The sequence below is a fragment of the Oenanthe melanoleuca genome, chromosome 2 (assembly GCF_029582105.1).
Source record: "Oenanthe melanoleuca isolate GR-GAL-2019-014 chromosome 2, OMel1.0, whole genome shotgun sequence".
In the NCBI taxonomy this organism is placed as follows: Eukaryota; Metazoa; Chordata; class Aves; order Passeriformes; family Muscicapidae; genus Oenanthe; species Oenanthe melanoleuca.
The window spans coordinates 116,158,018-116,182,067 of record NC_079335.1 but is presented as its reverse complement, the minus strand read 5'-3'; the positions used below and the strand labels follow the sequence as shown (position 1 = coordinate 116,182,067).

The window sequence follows — 24,050 nt, the reverse complement described above, 5'->3', positions numbered from 1 at the left end:
CTGTGTCATAAACAATAGCGTTAAGTCCACATGAGAAAAAAAATAAAAGAACTGTTTTGGTATATCCCACCTCTCAAATCTTTCATCAGTTGGCTTATTGATTTTGTTTAAAACACATTAATCAGGACTTTTACTTCTTCAGAACATCATTGAAAGAAATCATGACTTTTCACACTGACCTTTACCACTTTGAGCTCTGATCTTACCTTTATGTGCCTGAAGTTACTCCTGTTAACACTAAAGTGAGTTGCAACAGAAGAGAGCCAACAGTGGGTGAGACATGTCTCTCCTTTTATGTTCATCATGAGCATTTAATTAAGTTTTAAAGTGGAAAGCAACTCAATTAATAATGTGAATACACTGAAAAGATGCATTTTAAAATAAGCTTATTGCAACAGTGAAGATACTGACCAAAGACTAACCATTCATTTGTGAATTCAACATAAGATAGGGTTGTTTAAATCAGAAAGCCACATTTTTCAGAAAAATATATACCAGTGTACCAGGAGCATAGGAACAAAAAACATGGAAAGAAAGTGGCAATGTAAGTTGGTGAACAAGAACAACTATGTTGGTCTCTAATTTCAGATCTGAAATCCCCTCTCATGCCCACCAGCACAAGTTTCTCCAAATTCTATAAGGGCAACTACCAATATATATAAGACAATTGTAAATGTAACTTCAGACTTTATACACCTAAAGTGAAAAAGGCTTCATGAATGATTCATAATGCTTACAAACACAGGTGTAGAATTAAGGGGTGAAAAAAAAGCAGCTGCAAAAACCTCTGCAAAACACAAGCCCACTCATTCTTACTTTGGTCCCTTTCAGTTTGAGAAGACCTTGACAAATTTCCTTTTATTGCCTCTGAAGAATGGTATAAAACAAAACCAGGAGGTCTGAGTAAAGGAATTTGGTATTTGTATGGCAGTGAAATAATGTGAAGCTTCTTAAACATATGTAGTACCTGAAAACAGACGGATTTAGCATCAAGAACTTACGTGCCCATTACAGTTCAAATTCAAAAGATATTGATTTGCTGGTGTTACTGTTACAATTACACTCTATTGTCAAACACTTTAAAATGTTGTGTGCCTTAAAAATACTGTGATGACATAATTCCTAAAATGAAGAGTGTTGCATTTTGAAGGTATGGTCACTTGGCCACAAATACAAATAAGACATGATAAAAAAAACCAAAAAACCATTAAGTGTGTAGCTGAGGGCAGAAAGTAGTTTGGTTTTACCTACCCACTGCTTTTAAGACTACCAGTCCCAAGAAATGGGTGAGTAGGATTTTGGTTGTTTCTCCAGATAATATTTCTTTCATTCCAGGACAGCTACCTGAATGAACTACTATCCAATAGTTTCCAGTACTTTTCCTAAAATAATTCCTTGTGGTTTACTTCTGCCATCTCTGCTTTTCCAATAACACTAATAGGAACAATGGATATTTTTGTTTGATACACTGATGAAAACAATTCAGAGTTATTCTGACAGATCAAAAGGCAATGGCTGCCAGCCTCTCTGACAGTAGTCTCAGACTGCTTATTTCACTGAAAAATACTAGCATCTGACAATACATGCTTGAAGAAAGAAAGGTGAACAGTTCAAGTAGAAAAAAAAATGTTTGGCAAATATATCACTCAAGCATGTATCTCAAATATTAGGCTATTTAAAATTTAGGAATGCCAAGGATTACTCAAGAGGGAAAAATTATAATAATATTCTAACAACCACAACAGACAAAAAAGAAGAAGCAAACCACAACTAGAAAAACAAATAAATAGTACATATTTCAGAGGGATTTAAGTCTGCTGTCCCACTGCAGTCTAAGCCAATCTAACTGCAGGTTGTTTAATTTCTGTCCCCTACATTGTGACAACTTTTGCAATTCCCATTTCTGACAGAACACTAAACTGACCAAAACAAAAGCATGAGTTACAACCTAAATATGAAAATGCACTACATAAAACATTAGGATAAATGTGATTGTCCCTGATTTCCCTCAGTCATCCATTTTAACACTGATGGCATGTAAGTTAGCAAACCCTACTATGGTTGTGATTTAGAGCCAGTAGTTTTATTATTTGCTTGCACATTCCTTGTGGGATGAAGGAATACACGTGAATGTTTTCCATTCACAACTGTGATCCACTGCCTAGTATATTAAACAGCTTGCCATTCTGACACATGTTCCTCAACTCTTGGTAAGATTTTTCAAAAGTTAATAGTGTCAGATTTGAAGATTACTTAACAACATTTGATAAAGACAAACTGTAGCCCTTTTTGGTAATGATGTGCTTAATATTTACCATCATGAAGGCTTAAAGATGGAGGAACAGTGAAATTCAAAATTAATGCTACCAGAATGAGTGTCTTACACAAGTGATCTAGATTCTCAGTTTTGAGTCTCAATCACCAAACAAAACAAGCTCTGTTAAAGAATCCAGTTATTTGTTAGTTCTGATGATGTCCTAAACTTCAAAAAATGAGTGTTACTTACTTGCCCTTTATCCTACAGGCCAGAAAAGTTACAAAATAAGGGCAAAACAACTGCAGTATATTTATTTGGACTCAAACTTTAATATATTCCAAGATGTTTGGTTTATTCTTTCTCACTTCCCTTCTCCTGTTCCTTATTTAATCTAAAATCAACACGTTTACGCTGATAAAGAAAAAAAAAAAGAAAAAGAAAAAGAAAGACACTTACTGAAACAGTAATTGTGGAAATTGTAATGGATAGACAGTCATAACAAAAAAGACAGAGCAAGCCATATTATGTAACTGAAACTCTTCAGTACTTTGTTATTTTTAAATTATTAGGTCACTAGCAATTAATGCAAAGCTATCCAGCAGCAAGAGTCAGCACCAGGAACAACAGAATAACAAGAACTCGAGTCTGAAAGTTAATTGAAGTAGAAATATGTTCAGGCAAGAAAAGAGTAGGGAAAAAATATTTTTTTTTGCGCTAATCAGCTTCAGCTCATAGACAATTTGCAGAATATTTTGTGTGAGTTCAGGTTTATTAAAGTTAGGCAATAAATTAAACTTAAGAATGCATGTGCTGCTTGTGTAGAAAATCATAAAATATTCTCAAGTCACGTCAGGTATTTATGATGTGATGCCTATCAGAAATATTCATGTCAACTCAGCCCTAAAAGAAACAAATTTCCAGTGTTAAATAGTGAACTATGTAAGATCAGATCACAAAACTATTGCTTGAAATGAACCTGACATCTGGGGGGGAACTGTTATGGTATTTTCAATGACATTACGCAAATACTAATAAGACTGATAAGGCTGTTCTCATAGCAATTAAAATTTTTCAAAAATGTAGATGCTAAGGTTCTGGTTTTTTAAAAGTATGACCAATTAGAACTTCAGGAAGGTACATTAGTGAAAAAAAAAAAAAAGCTGTTGGCAACTTTATAATTGGATTGACCCCACGCTCCATTATGACAACACACTCTTACAATTACAGTAATGTCTAAATGAGTACTAAATATTAAGGCTGTAATGAGTCATGTTGTTTTACACATGTTTTTAGCAGAGCACAATGCTAACAGCATCTGATGGCTTGGCTCTTGTTTCCTTTCCAAGAAAAGCAACCCAAAACTCCTCACAGCAACCTGTTCCTGGCTTTCCTGTATGGGTCAGGAAATCAGGCCTCTGTTTCCTCTCCACATGTTGCAGCAGGAAGAGCACTGCAGAGCTACTTCCTAAAGGAACTCTTCTTGCCCACCCCTTCCTTGACAGCCCTGAAAGAATTATGTGTATTATGTAGGAGGGGGGAAGGAGAGCCAGATTGCATGTCAGTGCAGGTCACAGTTACAATGCAGCAGATCTCACAAAGGTGGAAGGTCTGATAAGAAGCGAGTCTTCTTTACTTGCTGTGTCAAATCACCAATAGTTTATCTAAAGGTCTGTGCCCTTGAAGCACAAAAATATATTGTTTTTAAGCATAACTGGAAATACCTTTCCATCAAGAAAAGTTGCCTGCCTATGTGACTTTACATGGTGCATGCAGCTATTTTTCCAGTCCCAGAGATAATTAGCACAAGGGCGCTTTGCCAAGCTAAAGCAGAGAGAATATCCTTCACAGCCTTTCTGGGCATTTGTGTCCTTTTCCAATTTTTATGCTGCTGTCACTGGACTCTGGCATTTCTTACCCGATTCATTTGCTTTCTCTGGTAATCATATGCAATGAAGATATGCATGGCCAACATTTAAACAGGCTGCAGATCAATTAGTGGTCTTAAGTTTATCTGATTTTTATCAAAGAAGACAGAGCTTTGGGTCGATTGTCAGAGCCTGTGTCAAGTTGACCTTTTCAGAGACGTCTACATTGCCAGTCCCTTGGGCAACTTGTTGTCCCCTGTTAGTCTCTGAATGGCAGAAGTCTGTTCTGCTCAAGCACAAAGTATACACAGATGTCTATATTACATTCTTATAGGTTTGACAGCAACTGCATGTTGTATCTATAAACTGTCCTTTAGCAGTGACACTTCCTCAATGATGATAAGCTAATTTATGCAACTAAATCTCCTTTGTGCAGAAATGAAAGCTAATTGAGTCATTACAAAGTAATTCAGGAAGGAATACCTTGTATAAATTGGCTTACTTTATAAATCCTTCTCAAGTGGTTTTCATGCATCCTAAGTGGTGCTTAAGCAGTTTTGCTGCCATCACATACCCGGGTGAAAAAGACAGCTTTACAGAGCTATAAAAACATTATTTTAAAACAGCAAATGGAAGAGAAAAGAAAATAAAGGTAAAAAGAAAGTGTATACACAGAATAAAGAGGGAAGGTTTTAATTACCTGAAACAGTGAAAACTTCGTCCTGGCTCTCATTGCTTGACATTTCAGCTCCTGAAGAAGGACGTTCTTCTGCAAAAGACATAACTGCAAATGAAATTTTGAAGGGTCACCTCAGCTAACAGGAATTACAGCCCACTGTATTTGCAGATTGTTTACTATTTTGCACTTATACAGAAGTTGGAACATTGTTATTTCTATGGTTTCCGCCATCCATTCAAACACTCCAAGAGCTTTCTTTCAAAATCTCATTGTGAACATCTGTTTCCCTTTTCGCTCTGGTCTGAATGCAGTCATATAGAGCTGCAGTTCTGCTGATTTTCAGTCATTCCAAGATAATTAGAATGAGGATCCTCTTCTGCTGCATCCATTTCTTGCCAGAAAAGGATAAAGAAAAGGAGACTAAGGTGTGAAAAAGTATCCCCAACCCAAGGAATAACTCAGAGAGCAGTATGAAACGAAGGCAGATGACATCTTACCTTCAACACTGTCCTACAGACACAGTAGCTCAACACCTGCATGAAGGGAACACAGCCAGTGCCCTTCACTGCTCCTGCCCACTGTGCCTCACCATGGTTTTAAGCAAGCCAGATTCTAGCAAATGACTTAGTGCAAGTTTAAGAGACAAGAAAAGAGAAAACCTGGCAGTGCTCAGCTCTAAAGAATGTTTTCTGGCTAGCAGGCTTGGAACACTCTGAAATCCCCACAGGCAATTTCAAAAGATGTGCTCCATACTCCCTGTCTGGCACAGACATTGAACTCTCTCATGTCCAGACCCTCACTTGAGTAAATCCACACTCAGTACAGGGACACTGCTGCTCACATTTCCCAGTCAACAATTCTGTTGAGGTAAAAAAGGGGAACAAACTTTTAGCTGAATCCTGCCTTTAGGTTCATAAGGAAGTAGAAACAAATTTATCTTGGCATTTACAGTATATCAAAACTGACAAGGCTGCTGTACTGAATGAGGAAATAGTATATTGATAAACCCAGTTCTCAAATATGAATTGGACTTTTAATACATTTAAACTATCTGGCTTTGCTACTCATCACATCTTAAAAAGAAGCTTGACTATCTCTGTAAGATACACATTTCAGCAACTAATTTTGATATTTTACTAATGACAGACAACAGATAAAGCACTCACAGTGTTTAAAATGTTCCTCATTGTGCAACTCTTATGTAATTGCCCATTTAATTTGACAAAGAGTGAATTTTATATCAAGAGTTCAAAGGATTTTTTAGCCTTGTAAAAATTTAATCTATCCACAAGACTGTTCCTGCAAAACATTAAGGCAGATGTTTAAAGCACAAGAGTAGACCTGTTGGAATGAGTATGCATAATTGCTGCTAACCTCTATACACAGTCCTACAAATATTACAATTACATCATAAGATTCACTCTACAAAGTGCTTTGAAATTCTGCCCTACTAAGCCAGAAAGATTTTTTATTCTTGAATCTTGACTAGTTAAAAATCTGGTCAAGATTAACATAAACTATTTTTTAAGCCTAGGTGGGGGGAAAGAAGAGAAAAAAAAATCCTAGCAATAGAACAGGAGAAATCTGAAGTTGTAGTACACACAAAACACTCTAAACTATGTACTGCATTCAGATGCTCAAATGTATTCCCCTACTTGGCATTAACATTTGTCACTTTTCCAAGTATGCTTATCTGTTTAATAACTCACAATTGGAGCATAAATGGCAAAAATGCATCCCTATGTGCTGTCCAGAGCACTAGGAGGCACTGTCATTCTGTGGGTTCCCTACCATGGTTACACCCTCACAGGGAGTAGTACCCCACTATCAGTCACATTTTCTAGAATTGCTCCCTTTTCCCAGAAAAAAACCCACACCTTCATCCAACACACACAGTATTATATTAATCTTTCATTAAATAGATAGTGACATTACATGTTACTGAATGTTTGGACCTAAATCAGTTTTTGTATTGAATGTCCAATGGATTTTAACTCTATCACTTGTCATGGTCATCAGACTAGTTTAAACTGAGGACTGACTCCAGTAGAGGGTATCTCAACTAAAGTAAAGCAGCAGCAGAGTTTTGAAGAGATTTTTTTGTAAGGTACAGCTGAATACATATAGACTGCATTGTGATTTCACAGATAATATTTAGAATATATGTATTCTTCTGAAAAAATTATTTCCTAGAAACAGGAGTTGACCAGATCCACATCTGAAGATATGAAAATGTCTGAATCAAAGCTCTTTGAATTCCAAATTCAAGCAAAAACTCACTGTATTTGCATACTGGTTTGGATCCCAACCATCCCCACTTATCCCACCATGCTTTACACTACACAGTTGTCACAGAGAGGACAAAGTTTTAGGTACAATTAGACTGGAAGAGGCACTCCAGAAGCATGCTGGACATGGTCCAGCTGCTAATGGGCATTCAATCCATGGTAGCAGGCTGAAGTGACTCCATAGGAAACCTTCTCTGAAACATGCACAACAAACATCAGGTCCTTGGCACAAACCTCTGCTTTATGAATCTCTTGCAAATGGTTCATGCTATTTGCTAATGCAATCATGCTCAGAGTGCAGCAGTTGCAGTAGGCTTGACTTAGGGTAGTAAAAAAGAATCTGTGGTTCTTAACTCATGTTTTTAGGTATTATGGCCTGAAGCAGTAACTATGTGCAGGCAGTGTCCTTTAAACACTGCAACCTCGATTACCTCGGGAATTACAGCTGCAGTCTGATGCAACATGCATAACTTTGTGTTGCAACATGGCACAGAGCCAAAACATGAAAAATTAAATTTAAAAATACAGTAGAAATGCTTCTGGTTTGTTTTTTTTTTTTTAAGATACTGTGTATTAGGAGTCATGCCTACCTTGAAAATAATCTATTCCAGTTTTTCCTCTGTACATCTTCTTCACACCATCCCTATCACTGCACAGAGAAAATACTCTTTTCCACCTTCTCACTATGTCAAAATGAGACTAATCTGTACTAATCAAACCAATGAACTCTTCCAGAGCTGTAGATCCTAAGAACCCCTGAGATACAGATTATGTTCCAGACTGTGCTGATACTTAGATACTTAAAGGCAAACAAACTACAAAATTCTTGCAACAATGCAACAAGGAACTGACTATATTTGTTAAAGGGTTTTTTCAGTTAGTCCATGAAAGCTGTGGAAAATAATTTATTTATTCAATTTGCAGTTAGAAGAAAAAACAAAAATAATCACCCAATCGCATACGATTCCACCATCTGCAAAATTTTAGAAGTGAACAGTGAATTCTACACTTCCTGAGGTTTTTTTCATGAATCCATTTTTTTTTCCTTTCGATTTCTTTTTCTTAAAGGGAGGAAGGAAAAAAGATTGGACTACTTGAGTATAAAACAGATAAGAGTTTGGCTTGAATAGTGCATTCCTCCAATGGAATGTGGTATCTCCATGATAAACATGCAGTTTCCTCTACTAACACATTACCTAACCATCTTTTTACATTAGATTCTAATTTAATGCCATTATTATTTGGTATTCAGTTGCCTTCTAGTTTCTGACACGTTGTCATTGCACAATATTAGTTTACACCTTGAATAATCCCAGTTTGTGAGTCAATATATTCTATTCAATGCTTTGATTACAGTAAACAAAACCAGCTCAGCTATGCAGCGAAATCTACCAAACCACACAGATGGTTATAAGCTTTTCATTGTGTGGTTTCCATAGCAATCATATTGCAAATCTGGAAGCTTCTTGCAAATAAGCAGCTTGTATTTACATGCCTCTCAGCTGCAGCATGAAACACAACAAGTTAAGTTATTATTCCAATCACATATTGTTAGCAACATGACTGGAAGATGTTTTGATCAGTTCAGATAAAAAGTACTGCAGTGAACTAATTTTTCATCTATTTCATAATGATACAAGCAATCACACACTTGTAATGCACATTCATGTCTCTTCATTTAAAATCTTGCTGTAGTGTCAGAAGGTTATAAGCATACAAACAAGTCTTGTAAGATAGATCCCCCACAAAAAAAATTATATTATTAAATAATCAATTAAAAAAACTACACAGTGTCTTTACTATTGTACTTGGCAGGGGAAATGCATGCAAAAAAACAGGTGTGTGCATGAACTCTGCTGACACTGAGTATCACAGGTTTACACTGTTTTGGCCAAGAAAAAGTAAAATAAATAATGGCTTGTTAACACCAAGAGGATTACTCCTCCACACTGCTTTTTGCTACAAAATAATGACTCTGCACATATGCAAACAAGAACTTTCAAACCCAAATAAATGCTTACCATGGAAAAGAGTCAAGACCTTTTCTCCCCAGAATTTATAATTTTATGAATTGACCCACCCCCCATAACAGATGGATTATTACTCTAATAAGGAACATAAATTAACCTACGTAATTTGTTTTTAAAAATTAGCAAGAATTGTTTTTTTAAAAAACAATTTGTTCAGAGAAACATTTAATATTGATTGAGAAGCAGCAATAAATGCACAAAATTTAAGAACAAGTTTGTTTATACAATTTGACCAAACTCACATCTTCTGCCAGCATTTGTGGTGACCATTTGTGGCTAGTGACCATCTTGTTCAGTAAATATGTATTGATGCCCTGTTTGATGCAGGGCCAGCAAATTGCCTTTCCTGAGGTCAGTGCTCCCCAGCACTCTCACCTGTACAGGCCTGTACACTTCACCCAAACTCTTACAGGGTTTTAGTCTAAGCAGCTTCATAGAAAATCTAGTAGGTTTATGTGTGTATTTATAATGGCAGGGATCTTCATTTCTGGTATTTTCTTTGGACTCCAGATCCACCCATTATATATGAGAGAGATCTCTCTGTACTAAGAGATATTCAAATGCAATTAGCAAAATTCCAACTTTAATAATCCTCTAATATTCCCAAAGATCCATCCCTTTCCCCCAGCTCCTCTGGGATGTGGCAGATTACTGGAAGATTTACACACAGCTTCTTGACATTTCACCTCACCCTGCATTCCCATTAGCAGCCTGGTGCACGCTGTAAACAACAAAACAGTTTGGAAAAGGCTGCTGGAGGTGCTATTGTGTGAGTTCAGGGGGCAGCAGAGAGGGGGAGACAGACTATTCCATTAGCAAAGTTCCACCTGGCTGTACAATAGTGCATGGTTTGGGAATGAAAATGCCTCCAGGACAGTGAGAGAAGTGGGAAACAAGTTGGCTGCTAGAGAAGATATTATAAATGTGAGATTTTCTTACCATGACAGAAGAGAGGACATTTTATTGCTACTTCTATGTCAGCTTAACACACAACAGCTCAAACAAAATAAAAAGTTATACTCCTGTATGGCAAACTTGAGTGTAAAAAAAGCCAATTTCCAAAACACAAGCAGAATGATAGAAATAGGTCACCCAAAGGCTAAAAACACTGGGATTGCAGACAAGATGACAGCATATGTCAGCAAAAGCTGCATCTGACTAAATGGTCATCTGCATTCAGAAATATGATGGGCAATAGGCAATACAGAATTGTATTCCAAAATACAATAAGAGATATCTGGGTTATGAACAATATAAAAATAGGTCTTAAAGAAAAATAATATGCCTACTGAGATGCTTCAGTTTTAGTTGATGACAACCCATGCCAATTCCTAACCCAAATTTCTTCCAACACATGTGATCCAAGTCTGATTCCAAGATGGAGGCACAAGGTTTAATTCAAATATAACACCATCTAAACTGGATGGGACCTCCAGCTAACATTTTTGCACAAGTTTTAACCAGCTCTTTGAAAACAACCATTATTACCTAAATTCTAAAGTAAGGTTAAATATACACACTACTCTTCCCAACCAGTAGACAGTAACAGAAGTCTGCTATTAATATTAACAATCTCCTGACTTCTCAATGGCCTTGAATAAGTAGCAGTGGCTTTACAAAATGAAAAAGCCAGAATAATGAAATAACTTTGGGAGAGAAGGGATCTGTGGAAATTGCTCAGTCTAACACCCTGCTCTAACTCAGAAAGTTAGATCAGGTTTCTAGGAAGCAGCATTTGGCCTCTTCTGGTACTCCACACTAAACTTGAGCAGCAGTTTAAAAGGGTCTGTGCATTTTAATAGCTCATGTATGAGACAGCTGAAGCTAATGACTTTCTAGAACAGGATTAGCTCAAATTACTGCTCTGTCCAGATCTTGCCAAGTCTCCAGATGTGAGGTTTCCTGTATTCCTTGAGAAATCCTGTGCTTTTTTTCCCCTCAGTTACACTCCTTTTATCTTTAAAAGGTGCTACTGTGCACCACTGTTGCTCCCAGTTGTCTAAGCAATCTGAATAACTAAACCAGCCAGCTCAGCTAAAAGCGAAGCACTGCCTCCTATTCAGAAGACCAAGACCTTGGGAATCATCCTCAGAGAGAAAGATTAGTAGATTTTGTTGTAAATTAACTCAGAATCATTGCTGCAAGAGAAGGAGAAGAAGTGACATGGGAGTACTGGAATGTCACTTAGACATTTTCAGGAGAAAAAACTCTCTAAAAACAACTTTTCTGTGGCACCACCCAGTGAATCTCAGCATATGTAATGGTCTGGCTTAACCAAAACCAAAAAGATACAACATCCCCTTCCTAAGAAAAGTATTTTGGAGTCACACTATTTGGTAAACTAAGGAGTAAGTAAACCAAAATATTCCCAGTCCCACTAAGGACAAATAGCAAACATACTTTATGGCTGCAATTCTCTAATGTTGAATAGAATAACATTGTTTGGATCATACAACTATTGCTATGAAAAATAATAACAGAGAGAAGTAGCAGAGAGAAATGAGTACATTTGGAGAACTGTTTGAAGGGAAGAAGTATATCTTCCTAAATACATTAAAAAAGACACCACATTTCTCCTATATTACCACACACACATGAACTACAGTAGCACAGTGGATTTAAAAAAATAATGTTTTTAAAAGCTGGACGATATTATTTGGCCTCTCACTATTTTACTGGAAAAAAGCAAAAAGTGATCAAAGAACACATCTCTGGAGGAAAAACAGCTACTCTCACCCAAAAAAAAAAAAAAAAAAAAAATCTACTGTGCAGCCTTTTACCAATTTTCATGAAGTCTTGGAGATTGCTTTGCTTTACTTACCTTTTCTACTTGCTGAGACCTGAATATATGTTAACATCTCACTTCTTTCTTTTTCTTTCCTTTCCCCAGTACTAAATATTCCAGTACCTTTGCTTTCCTGCCTTCACCCCATTCTGTAGTCCTCTCCAGACCCCACAATTTTGTACATTTACCAAACACAGAAGTTGTTAGTATGAAAGTTGCTATTTCCAGGGCCTTATGAGGCCGTTCAGATTTAAAAAAAAAAAAAAAACTGTCAAAATGGGAGGAAAAATATTCTCAGTCACCTGAATGACTGAACAGAATATATTCACTGGGACAACAGAATAATCCACAGAGGTGCAGGCAATTCCCAGTTCTAGTTAGGAATATATTAAGATTTCATTAATTCAGCTTCCTGTTTAGAGCCCTCCTTGCAAAAAAGCAATCTTCAGTCATGTTTTGAGTGATAGCTCAGTTCAACTTAGTTGGCCACTTCCTTGCACTAGTCTTCCAAACAACAAATAACCTAAAATCTCTGATAAAAACCAAACCAAACCCAAACCAAACCCAACCCAATCTTCTCAATTTTTTTTACACACAGATGCCTTAGAATGCCTAATTTTGGATTATTTATTTTATAAAATTACCTACTTATTAGTAGTAAAATTCAGTATAACCATGCCAAAGTGCAATGTGCACTGCAGAGAAATAAGGGATGGGTTTTGCACTGACCTTTTTATTTCCTCATTAAGAAAGACCTGATAAAAGTAATTTTTCTCAAGAGAAAAGATAAAGGTCATCACAAGCAAGGTCATTGTGGATATGCACACAATGATTATAATGAAGAATAAAAGATATTTTAGAGATCCAATTCCAGAAACTCATTCACAGATTTCCTGTTTTCATATTCACAGACACTTTGTATTTACTAATAAAGTCACTATTTTGGGGATTTTTTTGTCAGAAATAAGTATTTGTCTAATCCTATATGCTGAGTGAACTGGTCAGAATACATTAAACTCAGAAATAAAAAAATTGTTTTATTGGCCATCAGAGAAGGTAAATATTTCCCAAGTGAGTTCAAAATCCAGCTCAGTACAAATTCCTTAAGTTTTACTAGGTACTTTTTAAAAATCTTACCTTTACTTTTTTGATCAAGATATTACAAAACAACTTCCACACCTGAACAGAAGCATCTCTGAAGATGCAGTTTCATGTTAAACTTCAACAAAAGCACAATTTTTGTTTCTAAAGACTCAATTTTTGCATACCAAATTGAATAGGCATCCTACATAAATCCATCCTTAAACATTTAAGGAAGGAATAAAATATTAAAAATACTTGCAATTATTGGACAGAATGTAAATTAGTTTCTCAAAGGGAAAAAACTAACAACAATTTTTAAGTTTATTCCATCATTCTATTGTAGGTTCATAGGAATCTGTACTAGAGATTGCTGGCCTAAATATGTGTGGTATGTACATAAGAATATTCCTCTAAATGTAATAAAGATTTATATGAATTCACTGTAACTAAAATAAATTTGTTTGTTCTCTCAACCTGTAATAGCTCTTAGCTATGTAAATAGTTTAAATGTTCAACATGACATTTTATAAACCTTATTATTAAAATGTTTTGCTTAAATAAATGTGGTGGCTATTAAAATCTACATAGAAAATATAAATAGCTCCCAATGTAAATACATTTAGCAATCAAATATTCAATTAACTAATCTATACTGTATAACTGTACTACAGTGTTATTTGACAACCATGTACAGCAGTTATATTTCTCAAGCTTAAATTTATATGACAGAAAAAGTCTGTAAATGTCAAGTAAAGTTTCTCATAATCATTGATCAGCAGCAAGTCTTAAATTTAAAAGCCATTTCTGAAAACTACGTATTCTTAATTGTGACAAATGGGACTTGACATAAAATTTACATACATACATTTCATAAAGCATCTTGCTTAAACCACATAATATCCTATAATAATCTGCAAGGTTAATGTATTCAAATTTATAGTATGATTCCTGAACTTACTCAAAAAAGGGACAAAAGGCAAGGCATTGCTCACTTCAGTGAAAGGAAACACAATACAGTTGTTGGCATGTTTCCACAAGCAAAGTCTGGCTCCCAGATGCTTCTCTTGTAAACGTTATACCAGGACATTTTTGCATTCTCTGTGTTGATCACTAACTGCACACTAACAAAAAAAAAAAAAAAAAAATTCAGCAATTTCCCCCTTTGGGTATTTTTATTAAAAATAACAAACCCACACTATTGCCACTTTGCACTGTTTATGGCCCAGGCCATTAAATGAAATTGTATCAACTACACTAAATCCTTTCTCCAACTAAAATGATGAAATTAAGTGAAAATGTTATTGCTATGATTAACTAGTATCAGGTTAAATCAGAAATAAGCAGAAAATTATAGCTGCAATGCAGACTGTTTACATGTACCACATTTTGGGTAACATTCCCATATCAATCTCTGCAAATACTATCACATTCTTCAATTCTCATCCATTAGGTCCATATTGGGATTGGCCACTCTGGATATCAGATCTTACTAGCCCTACATGCCACAAACCACAGTGCACCTCAGAGAGAAGAGGTAGGACACTGGGATATGGCAATAATTCATAAGCAGGAGATGACAGCTGTTCCCTAGGCAGGGACTGACTCCCCAGGTCAGTGTGGATTGGCAGGCAGGTGTATCTCTAAAGAACCCATGGCTTCTGGAGTCTCATACTACTAGAAAGGAATGCAAACAAGATAAATTCAGTTAGTATATTTTAGGACAATAGAAGCACAACCCTCATGCTAGGATCTACAGACTTTCCAGTAGATAATGCTTTGTTTTAAAAATGCAATTCCTTCCTTTAAAATTCCCAGTTTGATGTTAAGATTTAAGGATAGAATAATTGTTACAGACTGCTAAGACAGAACCCTTCTACAACCCAAAAATGGAAGTATTGGAACATCTTCTTTAGGGATAAGTTCCAGATATCCTAAACTGGTTTTCATTAAAACAGAAACTCAGAAAGGTGAGGAAAATAAGATCTGCTAGGAAAAGTTAAGACTTAAAGAAAAGGACTGAAACAAAATTTCCACTGTGCCAACCATCCCCTTTCTGGATGAGAAGACTGTTCTCCTATCTTGCCATCTAACACAAATCTCACTGACTTGCCAAAAAACTTTCCTCAGTCTCTTCTGGCTTCTTAAGAAAAGATTCTCCCCTTTGCTGCTGAAGCTTATCTGTGAGCCTGCACCCTGCACTTCCCTGGAGCATCCCTCTGTCTCCTCCAGGGCACAGCAGACCACTGCATCTTGCCCTCCCTGCCTGGTCTGCTGTGTGGTCCAGGAGCTGGACCCTGCTGCACATTTTCCTTTCCTAGGAGCAACCATCCTGCTTCTTTCAAAAACTTGTACCCAGTCCAGGGAGCAGCAGCCAAGACAAGGAAAAAAGCAGCCTTTTCCTGTGTTACCTTCTTTATAGATGTGTAAACTAACCATGACATCTATTGCAAACACAGTATGCAACATACAAAAAAATCAGATATACATGCATATCATGAGCTCTGGTTAATTGGTAGTATTTTCTTAGGCTAATTCCTCCATTTGGAGGAGAGTAGCAAACTGAAAGGAAAAGACATATACAGAAGGATTTATGCTGATGCATTTCTTAAGGCTGAAAAATTCAAATCAGAGATTTGTATCTACAGTAACAGAATGATTAATTCAGCCTTTAGAGCCCACCTTGCTGGGTCTTATTTGAGAATTCAGTTGAACAAATTATGGTTCTTTAATAGCTACCTTGTGGAAACCAGAAAAGTTGAGAAGTGATAGCCTGAGGCACCATATAACCTCTGGTTGCTCGTTTCTCAAAAAACTCTATCTAATGGTTTTAATAGCCTGATATGCAGTCATTCATCACAAATTCAAAAAATTAAGGTTCTTTGATCTATCTATATAGTATTTATCACATTTATACCCAAGCAGTAGAATGGGCCCAATATATATTTCTATTTTCATAAATATACATAATACAATTGACATTTTGCTTTGAACTTGCTAAACTGCAGCAACTCCTCAAATTTATGCTTAATAAACTATCTCACATAACATGACATTTTCTCTGAATGCTCACATTAAGTGTATTGCACTGCTTCTTAATTAGATAAAAACAGTGCCACCATAGAAAACTTTGCTTTCAAAAGAAAATAATTTGGGTCCGCAACCCATTGAAGAACAAAGCTTTGTTCACATTTAACATGAAGCTAGCTGTCAGAGACAGAGTCAACACTGAAAAAACTATAATACAAGTAAAATTACTTTGTGTGACTTTTTTCTTGCCAGGATGACAAGTTTTTCTGAGACAGGATTCTATCTCTTAATAACAAACAGTTTCTGTCACATACTGTTCACATCAGACTGGTTTTACAAATCAATAGAGTCACTGTTTAATACTGGTACACAGAAAATAGAATTAAAATTACTGACCAGTACCTACAATAAAACATCTTCTTTCCATAAGCAAACTCATTTCAGGAAATTGTGAGCTAATTAGTTTTTGAAGGAGTTCTTTAAACAGAGAAAATTATGATTAAAAATATTCCCATTTTAGATATGCTTTCTAATTTTAAGTAAGAAAGTTTTAAAATGCCACTAGATAATAGTTTATTTAGTGGTGTATTTTTTGTTGGCTTTGGTTTGGTTTGGATTTTTGGTCTGGTTGGATTTTATGGTACTTCACTTTTAAAGTCTGAAATACATAAATAAAGTTTAGCATTTGCTAATGTAAGACTTTGATAAACACAGCCTTTCCAACATGAACTCCTTCAATTTATTCCAACAGTTGACCACAACATCAGGAAGATCACTTCTATCTTCTCCACTTGTAAACTCTGAAGCCTGAAACATCTGAAAACTATTAAGTCTCTCCTGCAGTTCCAAAAGAGAAGAATAAATACCTATACTTAACAGCACACACTTTCCATTTACTGTAGATACTGTAATTGACTGCTTTGAATCTTGCAGCTGACCAAATTTTCTGCAGCAGAGGTATATCACTGAATAAAATAGAAATAAAGAACATTATTCTAAAAGTATTGATCAGTGGACAAACCCACCCTGAGTCAAATCAGTCAATATACCTCTCACATGTGAATCAGACTAAATATGAGTACTGAGTTGTTATTCCACTTTGACTGGCCTCCTCACTTTTGCAAACATATGTGTGATGAGGAAACAGGGGGTGAACTGCCCCATGGACAGCAGGCTTTCTGACAGCTATGGGCCACCTGTTGTTCACAGACTGCCACTTTATATTCACTTTAAAAGAAATGCACAAGAGCCTCTGAACTTTACTTTTCCTCACAAAGACCTGCCACTTCCCACTCAATGGACATCTCATTCTTTTCAGCTACACCAGATTGTCTTACCTCCTCTTCCATCACTGACACCCAACATCAGTGGAAAGAAGAGCTCCCTCTTTAGATGTTGGATTACAGTAATTGAAGATAATGCCCAAGCTCCTGTGGCAAACAAAATCTGAGGTCCAGGTATCGAGTTCCTAACCACCTTGTGGATGCAATGTCTTTAAATATTTGTCTGGATTCGTAGCTCATGTCTCATGAGCATTTAGTACTAGCTGAAGGATCATTTCAAGGCATTTATAAATCCCATAGGAGTATTGCCTCAAAACCCAGAGTGACAGAATTCCAACATGGCTCCATTTCATCAAAGCTGCTGGGATTCAACAATATCCAGTTAAAAGAGGTTGTTTTTCAATCATTGCCATGTCTGACACTTAGCAGGTCTCAAATCCCAGTGATCAAGACAACAAAACAGTATGTCTTGGACCTAAAAAAAAATTTCTTTCTTTATCACTACTCTCAACACTAAAAGATAGTTCACATCTGCTTTTCACTGCTCTTCAACTGCTTTTGAATTACAGCTGAATAAGCACCCTGTAGCACCCCCTTGTCCTGGTACTCCACCTATCAGCAAGATAGTATGTGCAAAAATACTCCATTTATACAATAATATTATGGCTAAACAAGTGAAAAATACTTCTTAAAAACTCTGAGACGCAATTCTTGAAAAAAAATTTGAAGAATCCTCATTGTTTTAAAAGGAAAAAAGTCCATTTCTGTGTTCTTGAATCTAAAAGGTGTTTTCATGGAAATTATTCAATACAACTTTCAGAAATTACTTCGAAAACTTATCTTTAGTACTGTCCTCAAAAATGCTGATTGTACCCACAAGTCTTTTCAACTTCAATTATTCCAGACCCTACTTATATTTTATACTTTGAAATCACTTGCTAATTAAAAGCACTTAGAATTCTTTCTGTGGAAAAAAAAAAGAATGACAGTACATCAGCATTATATACAACTTCTGGACTAGAACTAAAGAATTCCCTAACTAATGAAGGTAAGCAAGAAACACCACAAGGAATTTGGACCATATGCCAAGATACACAATAGGAGGACTTAGCAGCAATGATCACAGGTAACATCTCAGGCTCCATAATCACCAGTGTCTCTGCTGACTTAAACCTACTCCTCTATTTTGCAACAACCAATTACCAGTTTCTTTCTTTAAGCCTATTGGTTTTAGGAACTGATTGTACACCTGTAATGCACAACTGGGACTGCTTGGCACCAAACACTGTTTTGGCCCACATACCCTGACTGTGCTGTAAGAAGCAAAGGAAAAAGAATTTTCATTAACACAATGCTGTGAAATCTTCACTTCTAGTGTCAAGAAGTCAATATATACGACATTACATCTTGAGAAAACAAATATTTGCCATGAGTGTTCATGACTGAAAGGTGAACCTTACATTCAAATTTCACCACATAATCATTACTTCCTTCTTCCCAAGAAGAGGTGAATCAGAGAACATGTTCTTCCCCCCCAACCTTCATGCTCATGAAGAGGGCACAACAAGTACAACAAAAGAAGTTGCTTCTTCAAAACTGTAGTAGTCCAGCAAAAAGAAAGGATGATGGTATTGTTATGCTGTCTAGCTGCAGCAGTTTGCTGTTAGAAAAAAATAAAGCATGAAAGCTGCTTAGAGACAACTGTAAGAAAGAAACAGGATGATCATTCTCCACCTTCATATTCAGTATAAGAAATGTTCTGAAACAACATCAATATAATTTTAACTGTTTTAAATGCTTTGTTTAAAATAAGTAAACAAATTGAAGTGTCTCTTTGCACAGCACACTTCTCATTGCATGAAAGTTAAGACATTTCATATCTTTAACTGAGCTTTGCCTTTGTTAGTTTCCCTACCTAAGCTTCCAACTACACTCCTAAACAGAATTATTGCCCAGAAACCTGGGCTGGAGCAAACAGTCTGGCAGAGGATTGATAACACTTACCAAAAGACAAACACCAGATTTCCATTCCCATCATCCTGTGCCCAATCAGAGACTGAATCAATCCTCAGATTTAATCTGCAGGAAACTAAGGACTGGTGCAAGTTGTATTGGCTGGAGATCACTACAGCACTGAATTTCACCATCCTTACCTCTTTTTCACCTGAAAGTTCTCTGTGTTATGGACTGGCTAAGAAGAGATGGCTCAAAGCCACAATGCCAGTCTTGTGTCACATTACATTGCTTCAGGATTTCCAACATTATCTGTTCTGTAAGGGCTCTGTAAGGGACAGTTTTACCTCCATGCAGCAAATAAGCACCACCAAAATAAGGATGAAAACTCATCTTTAGAATCAGTTCAATGGAAATTATACTGCAAACTATGGAACATACTGCTATAATGCAAGTTTGTGAGGAAAAAGAGAACAAAAGAAAAAAACCAACACAAAACTGGAAATTAAGGTAAGTATGTAAGCTTAGATTAACAGCTCTTTTCTCCTATTGGACCAGAGTGGTAGACAGCACACAAACTGAGATGAGTTTGAAGAAAGGATTAAGGGGGCAGGCAGTAGTTGGCATTGCAGTTTTGGGTATGTGCTTCACACAGATGTGAAACCACAGAAGACAATACTGAAGGCCTTAAAACTATGTCACTGAAACCTCAAGTTAATAAAAAAATTCTGTCTTCAAGGGCTGAAACAGACAGCAACAACTTTAAAGCTGGCACATGTTCTGTTTTATGACAAGGACAACTCCATTGTTTAAAATACCACTAAACTAGAAACTTTATGCATCAATGTAGCTCAGATTTATTTAATACTACAGTTTCAGAAGCTGTTTTATGTTACAGCTTGTGGACTGCAAAATTATATAACGTGTACTAAGGTAGAAAATAAATAGCTAATTAAGAAAAATGGTCCTTTACTAACAAATTTTTTCATTTTGCTTAGCCAAGTTTTCCTCCATGATTTTATTAAAAACCAAAAAGACTAAAGCCTAGTTTGCTGAAGACAGTATAAAGGTTTCTTTTCCTAAAGAATCTTCCAAGGGGAGTTTTACAAGTTGGGAATTCTTTGAAAGCTCTGATGTTTTTGACTTTACCTGAATAACACCAGTAAAACACTGACTAATACTGAGAACTGTGAAAATTATCCTTTCATGGTAAATATTAATTTGTATGGGCTATTAAAGAAGAAAGTGACTTAAGAGATCAAAAGATTAAATTTCCCACATCTCTTTGCACCCCTCCCAACTATTACCCTGCCAGCAGACAGTACATTATGTGTACCACTGAAATCTATGCTTTAGGCTAATAGACTCTTGGCATTCTGGATACTGGTTTGAACCTATCCAGCTCCTGCCTGGAGAATTCATCTACACTGTCTCCTGCCACAAGCAGGAAAAAAAAAAATAGCTAAGCAATGAGATAGCTAGAGGATACAGTGTCCTGATTACTGGCACAGTTCTCAAAATTTTCCAGTTTTCAAAACTACAAAAATTTCTGTATCTTTTTTTCTAATCCAAAACTCTATTCAAATACCAAACCAAATAGCATCATCTGAACTGGCTTCATTTCCTTCTGAAATGTGGGAATAAAAAACACTAGAAAACCACAGAAATGCAAAATTTTACTTATTTAAGAAAATGCAAATTATAATCAAATAAATGATAACACAGTACAATGAGCTGTGCACCTGAAATTCAGTATTTATAAAGCTAGTGTGAAAACAGAGGATGAGAATCCTCTAACATGAATATGCCATGAGGATAAAAACAAAGTGGAGATTAATTTCTTCTCCCTCTTCACAAGAATCTAGCATGTTTGCCTTCTGCATTCCAGAGTTTAGCATAGTTTTGCAGCTGTATAAATAATTTTTTTCTGTTCTCTTAACAGGCATTCCAGATTTCTTATTTTTCCTGTATTCTTATGCCAGGTAACAGCAGGGATAATGATGCTCCACCCTTTGACCATGAAAGGAAAAAAGCATAATTCACTTACCTGGGAAAATAGAAAGGATAGCCAACTGTAATTAAATGCAACCAATCAGGACTAATTAAAGGAGATGACACCAAACTGGAGTGTACTCTTTTACCATTAAGTTTAGATGAACAGCTATACAAGAAACAAATAAGGCCACTCCTGTGAGGTTTGTCAACCAGCATTTCATCTAACATGCTTCAATATGATATGGATTAAGAAGAGAAGGACTGCTCTAAGGCCTCAGAGCCACAAGCCTGTAATTCCATTTAAGCATATGATTATTAAAGCACGTTTATGGAAGATAAAAGGACTAAATAATCTCCTAAAATCTACTGCAAACTTACTCTTTATTTTTACTTAATTATGTCAACACATCTGAGTCAAAACTAAAAGCTCCACTGTAAAAGGTAAAATGGTCTTTCCTGAGAAGTTCACAATTCAAATAGATGAGATGGAAAAAGCATGAGATAAAGGAAGATAATCTCTACTTGATAACACAAAAATGAAGCATGGTCCAAGATCACAGGGAAATAAATTAATTTAACTGCAAACTGAAAGTAAATTTCTTGAACTACCCCTTCTTTGTGATGTTACATTTCAGGTTTATTAGCCACATTAGGAGATAACAGCTCCTGGAAAACTGTCACAGAAATGGAATGTAAGTGAAAATACTCTAAATTCCTACAGAATCACACCAAGACAGCAATTCACTGAAGACAGAGCTCAAAGCAAAGAACTCAAAGTCTATATTAACCAAGGCCATTCTCCCAGTATTTTATGTTTTACTGCTCCAGATCTACTTGCTATCTGACATTCAAATGAACAGGTAAGGTGAGTGAAGCTCAAAAAAAGAGTAATTTATCCTTTATATACATAGGATACATGTAGAGCTTCTTCAACAAAAGCATAAGTAAGGATACAAGACTGCTTTCTGTAAGAACCTCAGCATCCAAAAAGCACTGTAATAAGGTCTGGATGTATATTGTAGCTATCAGATTAAGCACAGTAATGTAGTTTTTATACTCACTGTAGAGAGTTTTCCAGTGTGCATTACACACTGCATGTCATTTCAGCAGAACATGCATTCTGTTGAAGTAATCTAGGTACAATTGAAAGATATGGAACAACCAAAAAACCAACTCTTAAAAATATATAATTTTATATCTTATAATTTTATGATATTCATTTTCATGAGACACTTGGTTTTTTGCCCTTTATTCACTGAAATGATCTTAAATTGAAAATCAAGACAAAGTGTAAAATATTCTTTTCTCCAGTGATCAGGAAATTTTATCCAATAGAGACAGAAAGTTAGTCAGCATCACAAGAAACAACTAATTTTTCCTCTCAGATTATTGCTGATAATTGCACTGCTCCAAACACCAAGGGGTATAGAACTCCATTTCATACAAAGTGATTATTAATTGTCATATCACTTTAAAGTGTCACTTGTTAACTAATGATAACTGAAAATTTGATTTTTTTTTCACAGCTTCTTAAAATTTAATAAAGAGCAGCAACCTTTCTCCTAGTACTTGAATGTCCATAATCAAGAACTTTTGCCAAGCTCTTTTTCTTTTGTTTTGCCATCTGACAGATACAATTGGACATTTAGAGCCATAATCATTCGACCACATTGGAAAGTCCACAGTAAAATATTCTGTATCATCATAGCCATGCTGGAAAACATGAAACAGAACAGTGTCAATACTCATGTTGCTTTCCTTGCAGTTCATTTCCAGAGTCTTTTCAAACAAACATATTGCTTTCTTGCAGGATTTTAATATCATGTATTAGGCAGAAGCTGGTAACATTTGGAACGATAGAGAACTTCTACTTAATATGAATGCCAAAGTGAATAAAGAAAAAAATAATGAGCATGTTGCTGGAAAAAGCTAAGGCTTTTCAATTTTTTAATTAAAAAAAATTGCATACCAGAAAATGTTAATGAGCTGAAAGTCCCCTGAGTTCACTTTTACACACTCTGCATTATTTTGATGCCCCTGCTAAAGAAAAACTGTTCTCACTCAGAACTGAAGACACTATTTTTTCACTGTTATGGCAAAATCTGAAATGTAGAAGTATCTTATTCATTGTGCTACTTTACTCACTTCCTTTAAGCCACTCAGAGTTATCAAACTAGAAGTAGAGAAGACAAAATGATCACAAGTCACATAGTAAGAAAAAATTCAACAATACCTTTAACTTCTTCATAAATGCTATCATCTGTCGGTTCACTGTTCACTTGTTCAACATCATCATATTCCTCTTCCTCCTCAGGAATAGTATTAGATTCTGTGTCTGTAACAGCAGTTTAAAAAGTTAACATTTAGTGGAAAAAAATGCCTAAGCAGAAATTAAAACAATTCTTCTATAATCTGCTCTTTCTAGTACATTCTGCTTTTTTTTTCACTGTTCAAGGAATAAGAAAGAGCATATATGAAGGAGCTTGTATAAGGGACAGCTTTCAAGCTAAATAGTATTCTGGGAGAGAAGCAAAAATCTTGAGAAAAAGAGAAGAGTCATATAAAAGCTGTAGCAATTGAAAACTAGGACTTGCTACTCAAAACTTGGACATGTGGGAATCCTAAATGTACTAACATAGCAGATAAGTAAATGGACAGAACTACTGTCACTAAGAAGTACTGGTAATAAAGGCAACTGCTCTACTGGCTGGCTTACCTTGAATTACAAATTTGACTTGCTGTACCCATTCCTCTGCTTCTTTGGGAGTGGCAGCTGTAAACTATTAAATGTTTATTAATAACTAC

General features: G+C 35.8%; 1 protein-coding gene across 2 annotated transcripts in view; it reads right to left on the bottom strand.

Annotated features, from left to right (window-relative positions):
* Nucleotides 1-24,050, bottom strand: part of SKAP2 (src kinase associated phosphoprotein 2) — a 118,814-nt gene that overhangs the window by 14,209 nt on the left and 80,555 nt on the right. For both annotated transcript variants that reach the window (XM_056484641.1, XM_056484642.1), the window contains exons 8-10: nt 23,962-24,025; nt 23,479-23,580; nt 4,823-4,891 (exon numbers count right to left, since the gene is read on the bottom strand). In XM_056484641.1, coding sequence (XP_056340616.1) covers nt 4,823-4,891; nt 23,479-23,580; nt 23,962-24,025 — 235 coding nt within the window. The remainder of the gene's footprint in view (nt 1-4,822; nt 4,892-23,478; nt 23,581-23,961; nt 24,026-24,050) is intronic.